Here is a 6,392-nt window from a genome sequence, read left to right as displayed (position 1 = left end):
ATAAAATAAAATAAATATGGTTTATTGTGAAAAGTATGTCGGGAAGTGAGAAGTTTATTGTTTGGTTTGACAGCGGGCACCGGAAGTGTCGCGTGACTGTGGGGGTCATGAACACATCTGGTAACAAGAACCATTTTTCTACCTCGTGTGTTTTCACGAGGAAGAACAGAGTTGTTATGTATCTGCAGTCCGCCGATCAGCGTGTTTAATTCGAAGCAGAGTCGTAGCTAACGGAAGCTAACGGAGGCTAACTTCGCTCCCTCAGCTGGTGTCATGAGCTCCTCTGAGGAAACTGGTCACAGTGACCTCATAAGCACACGTGTTCAGAGGAGACTGTACAACACAACGAATGTCTGCAGGGAAACTCGCACTGGTGCTGAGATCGAGTCCCTGCTTTGAACGTGTGCTCGGTTCATTGGGGTGAGAACAGAAGTTTGGTGGCACAGCTCAAGTTTAGTCAATTTGCTAATGTTTCTAGTTTTAGTTTTCGGTGGACTTTAGAATTAAAGGCGAATTTAAAGTTAAACGTTAGCAAAGGTGGGTGTCTACCAGCGATCGAAGAGAAAATCCCGTCTTACCTTTCCACCGTTGTTCCCACCATATCAGTCCCGCCTAATTAACTCTTACATCTTTTATTTCGACGTCTCGCTTGAGCCCAAACTTGAACCGTCGCGCTTTTACTCTGAAGAAGAAGCGTCGAGGCGGAAGGGCGGATGCTGCTCGTCTGCTCGCGCTTCGACGCAGCGGGAGGAGGACACACTCCGCTGGGGAAGCTGCACATCATCGCCGGGCGGTTCTCCGGAGATCTCTCCCCGTTGTACGCGTAGGTTAACGGTGTCACACCTGGGATGAATCCGCCGAGGGTTGTAGCTCGAAGGCTGGGTGATGTTTGGAGATGTTAAGTCGCTAAGATGGAGGGAAAGAGCTAAAAAGGAGACCCTGCTTCTCTCCTGCCGCTGCTCCCCTTCACTTTGCCTGACAAATTAGCTTCGCTAGCCCGTCGCTCTGTTTTTCACCTCGCAGATAGCAAACGTTTGTTCAGACACATCCACCGGCTGCTGTGCTATTCCACACATTTTACACCTTCCCCGTCTCTTCCAGCCTCCACGGGTGTGAATTAGCCGGGAACATGAGCAGGAGAAGACGATAAGGAGGTTGGCTTCCTGCGGGATTTTGCACAGGCATTTTCCTCTTGTTTTTTTTTTTTTTTCCCGTGGACATGCCTTGTCTATGGAGGAGGGAAGCTGAGCGGAGCTAGCTGGCCGACAAGCCCGGCTAGCGCAACGTTTCCTGGGTCTTTGGATGAGCGTTCAGCTCCAGGGTTAGCTGATTTATTTCGGATCAGCACCGCCTATCCCATCCCCTTCCCCGGGTAAGGAGGCAGCATGGGGGAGTCCAGCCTGGACGACTCCAATGTCAAGGTGGCTGTTCGTGTACGGCCCTTCAACAGGAGAGGTGAGGGGGCTGTCTGCTGCACACATTTGTCAAGATTGTTATTGAGACCCTTACCCAAAATGCACTTGTGTGAATGGAGACCGCATCTGTCAAGTTTCAGGATTAGGTGTGTCAGCTACAGTAACACCCACAGACCGAGAGGTAGATCATCATCAGTAGAACAATGCAGCATCAATGGTGTTATTCTGTCTCAGACCCATATGATGCATAGACTTCCTCTGGTTTGCTCTGACCATCTCACAGAACCTTTGTCCACAGGAGACAGGCTTTGATTTACTCTCCCCCTGTTTCATTTCCTGGGTGCCATTCAGAAATTACCTCCCATTAGTGAATTGAGCTGCTGCAGATTAAAAAAGGATGTGGTCTGGCTGGCACATGGTTGTACAGAGCTGCTATAGGGCTTCCCTTGTGGCCGCCTGCCATCTAGGGAGATTTAAAGTTGACTTGCAGTGTGAGATCCACCGTCCAAACTGTCTGGACTCTGTCTCTTTTGCCGGCTGATACAGATGCCAATAGCTTCTTCTTAATCTGTCGCTCACTGCAACATCAAGGCAACTCCTGTGCTAAAAATAAAGCTTTTTTTGCTCTTCCACTGTCATCACTTTCCTCCCTAACATTAGGCCAACACACTCTTATCTCCAGTTTATTCCCTGGGGAGATGCATATCCACTTACATCCTCTTCTCTTATTTAAAAAGCTGGGCGAACAAAGGCACAGTGTTGGATAAATCTGCATGCACGCTCAAGTGCCCCGGTCAATTATGTTACAAATTTTCAGTGTCATGGAGGAAGACACGGATGACAGTTCCTGGTCCACTGCCAAGTTGTGTTTTTTTTTGCCGTGAGAGACCATGTGTCCCATGAAAGAAGGAGGAGGAGGAGGAGATCTGCCGAGGCAGAGTGGTTGACCGACAACTGACCGAATAAAACACGCATCCCCTCTCTTTCTCCCCTCTGAGCCAGAGTAGTTGGTCACAAGACCAAGGCAGTAGATTCCCTCACTGTTCCCATAGGCAGGGATTTAGTATTAACTCGAGTGTAGTAGAATTCTGCAGTGGCAATGACGTTTTTCCGTGACAGCTCTTTGCAAGGTTAGACATTTGTTTTGGACACACAAAAATCCACATGGATCTGAGAACATCAACCATGAGTCAGTAGGCTGGGTGTTTTTGAAGACAGTGGTGTCACAGAGAAGTAGAGTACAGATAAGCTCTTTCAGAATTCCTTCTCAGATCAGGTGTATTTGGATTAACAGAGGTAGAGAATAACTAAAAATACATTTCCTCTGCCACATCCCTTTTTCACCCGTCTGTTTGCTTTTTTGTTGGTCTGTTTGATTTTCTGCAGGATTACACTGTTACTACTGAACAGATTTCCACGAAACTTGGTGGAAGGATGGGTCATGGTCCTAAAAATGACCTATTACATTTTGTGTTGGTTTTAGACAAAGATTGGAAGATGTCTCTCAAAGGTTTTAGTTTTTTTTCAATTTTACAGATTTCCCAATGAGTAATACATTGAAACTGGAACAGAATTAGAATATAGCCCCCTTTTCCACTGGTCAAAAAACCTCACAAACATCTGACCTTTGCCTGCAATGGGAATGGATAGGATCAATACTCACTCCCAGGTCAAATGACTCGGCTGTAGACACAGGTTTTTATTGGCTCTGGGCTGGCTCTCATCGGCAGTTATGGAAAGAAGACACTCTGGTGAAAGTGCTGATTCGGCATTTCCTCTATTGGCAATGGGAAAGGAGTTAATCATTTTTTCTATCAGGTTTACCAGCATAAAAAAAAAACAGGTGTAATTTGTGAGTCTTGATTGAATTTCAGGGGACTGTTGTGTTGAGCCTTGTCGGAGGTATGTGCTCTACTGAGTGTTATTTTAGTTTCCAACAGTTTCTGTGTTCCTGATGCTTCTCCTCCTCCGTCAGTGTGTGTTCTCTGACCTGACAGGTACAGCTGATGGCAAGCTGTCAGCCAGAATCATTGGATTTATTCTATCATCCCCCCTTTTAACCCTAACCCTCCAATTCTAGTGTTAGACAATGTTAGACTATGTTATTTAACACTTTCCACACAGATTAGAGTTTACTCTAATGGCAGCCTTGAAGTGTGTGAGTGTAAACTAGTTTCGATTTAAACCTAAAGGAAATTTCAGAGGTTGATGTGACGCTGGTTTGAAGCCAACTGTGGTTGTTGCTTCGTAATGTGCAACACTTCACACCAGCTTCACTGTTGCAAGGTGTCAAACATGCAAGACTTCCTCCGGCAGCATTGTGCATCTTCCATTGCTCAGCATAAAATAATTAAATCACTATTTTGGTAAAGGAGACAAGAAGGCAAATTGATGGCTTCCTGTAGCCAGTGGGTTTGGAAGCAGCAGTGCCACGTTTCCAGCCGTTCTGAATTGCTTTCTTTCTGGTTTCTCTGACTGAATAGGACTTCTGTCCACATCTACCAGTGTAAAGACGTGAATGAGTTGAGATAACCAGCCAAAAGACATGTCAGCTGATAGAAACAAAAAAAAAATCTTCAATCATGTGTCACAGTTAAAAAAAAGCTATTCTCATCAGCCATTAAAGATGTTGTTCTCCTTGCTCACATTCGCACCTCTGCTCTGCTTAGTCGTGTCCAGGCACCTCTGTTCTGTCTGCTGCTGCTGCTGCCAGTTGCTTCAGGACACAGTAGCCATGGTTGTGGGGGGGCTGAGGATTACTCATTCACTTGCGTCTCTCACATTTCCTCAGCAGTGGTAATTCAGACCTGGGACACTGTAATATTAAGCAGGCTTTTTTACCTCGAGGCCACTGTCCCTGTGTATCCCAGGTTGAGGAGGAGATGTGGTGTAGCTGCCTGGTTGAACAAAGGCAGGAAGGGAGTGAGTCTGAATGAATATTTGCTAATGTTGCGTAATGCTCCGTGTTCCCATGGCCGTGGCCTTCGAAGAACGGAGCAACCCCAGGCGTAGCAACGGCAGCACTCTGGTCAATCGGCTGATGTCAGGGTTGTTGTGCCAAAACCTCAGCACCGGTAGCCGAGGGAAGGTCCAAATAGAAAGCCAGTGGAAACTGGGAGCCGCTTATGGAGCAAGGAGAGGCAGATAACAATGGGTACATTTATCCTCTCAACCACACCGCATCACACTTTCCCTACTGCTGAGGAGGAAGCGCAGCTGCAGAACTATGGGCATGTGGGTAATGTAGGCAGTAGCAGGGGAGAGAGCAGAACAGAAAATTGTCTCCCTCATCCCCTGTATGTCTGAGTTACTCCCCATCTTTTTTAACATCTCTTCCTTTCTCCCTCACTGTCCCTTCCTCTCCTCTGGTTCACTGTCCATTTTAGCTTTCTAGTGTCTTTGACAGCTGAAGAATTAGAGGGTGATTCAGGTCCTGTGACCGTTGACACCAAGTTTCCATGGCTCTACCTCTTTTCCTGCCAGTAACAGCAATGTTGAGGCCCTTTAAATAGATTCTCCAGCCCTAAATCCCCAATCTTCCTGGTTTGAACGGGCATGGTTAACCTCAGATAGAACTGCTCAGGTTGAGATTCGCTTTAGTGTCATCCCCAATCAGACTGATGGTAGTGAATTTTGACTGTGGCTGGAAATTTAAACTCGTCATTTCTAGCCTTTCAGAATAGGCGGTAAACTTGTGACCCCACTGTGTACAGATAAAGTGTGCATTTGCATATGAGATTGTTAAAACTAACTAGATGATAAAAACACTCTTGGCAGAAACACATGGGCAGTAGTGGCCTGGTACCGTTTGGTTACGATGGCAATCTTCTTGCAACAGCACACATAATACATCAATAACTTGTTGTCTGGGGAAATCAGAAAAGTTTTTCAATTTTCTCTGTCCTCTATAAACTGTCATGATCAAGCCTGTGTGGTGCGTTCATTCGTTAGAATAGTGTAGTTTTTCTTTACCAAGCAAAATAGGATCAACACCAAAGTGCACATCCTATTAAAAATGCGGATCCTTTGTATTTAAATGTGATTTGAGAAGGAGACTGTTGGGCCCTGGAGGAGGTATGTGCTCTCTGTGCCATTCTAGTTTTCTGCATATCACTGCTTCAGAGTCATGGCAACACCAGGTAATATTGCTTTTGACAGTTCTTGTAGAAGAAAGGGATTCAAACCACAGAATGTTTTTTTCCTGTCTCAACGCATGCTCTTGCATTGCTGCTGCATAATAAAAATGATAATCAACAGCCATCTGGGGCATGATTGACTGATACAAATCTTAAACAGTCTGCATGTTTATACTGGGCCACATGGCGATGTAAGTATGGTGCTAACATACCCAGCATCCTTTGCAGTCATGCTTCACCTTTGGAAAAGAATAGTCAGTTCCTTCTGAGTGGACATTGAGCAGGAATGGTCACTTGTTTACATGTGAGCCCTGAACCAGGTCCTACATTTGAAGGACAGTGTTTATTATCAGAGTGTTTCCTCACTGATGTTGTGTCCTTGAGCAAACGCTGATTTGCAGCGCAGGGAGTGCTGTGACCTCTGACCCCCTTGTAAAAGGGGTCACAATAGAAGAGGATATGCATACCAGGGGCAACACAGGGGGCAAAGATTCCTGAGCTCTGTCTTTAACTTCTATCTCTGGCTTTTGTTGCCTGCTTTTACAAACAAGCCCCCAGAATTGTTATCGATGTTCCTAATGTTCACGCCCAGTTAAAAACTAGTTTGATTATAAAAAGAAAAATACTGTCATCCCAATCAGGCCCAAATACATACTTTTTTATTACTAATTATTTAATTATTTTGAATGATCTTTTACGTGTTTCATTTCCTGGGGCCTAAAAAATAATGGTAGCCTGCAGCTGATAAATTTGTCTGCTTTTCAAGTAAGCAGTTATTAAAATACATTTCTCTTTTATTTTTTTTGTTTTCTGACTGAGCATTTCTGCCAGATACTGGATG

At 45.2% G+C, this 6,392-nt stretch overlaps 1 protein-coding gene across 4 annotated transcripts in view; it reads left to right on the top strand.

The window, feature by feature from the left end:
• Nucleotides 1-310: 310 nt before the first annotated feature.
• kif13ba (kinesin family member 13Ba) overlaps nt 311-6,392 on the top strand; it is a 47,023-nt gene continuing 40,941 nt past the window's right edge. For 3 of the 4 annotated variants that reach the window (XM_020079978.2, XM_020079977.2, XM_020079975.2), the window contains exon 1: nt 750-1,455. In XM_020079978.2, the coding sequence (XP_019935537.2) occupies nt 1,386-1,455 (70 nt within the window). In that variant the 5' untranslated portion in view covers nt 750-1,385. Of the gene's footprint in view, nt 421-749; nt 1,456-6,392 lie in introns of those variants that run through there. The other variant, XM_069537393.1, reaches the window with a different exon arrangement.

Source organism: Paralichthys olivaceus, chromosome 1 (genome assembly GCF_024713975.1).
Source record: "Paralichthys olivaceus isolate ysfri-2021 chromosome 1, ASM2471397v2, whole genome shotgun sequence".
Lineage (NCBI taxonomy): Eukaryota > Metazoa > Chordata > Actinopteri > Pleuronectiformes > Paralichthyidae > Paralichthys > Paralichthys olivaceus.
Note: the sequence above shows the minus strand (reverse complement) of the source record. Positions and strands in the feature narration are given on the sequence as shown.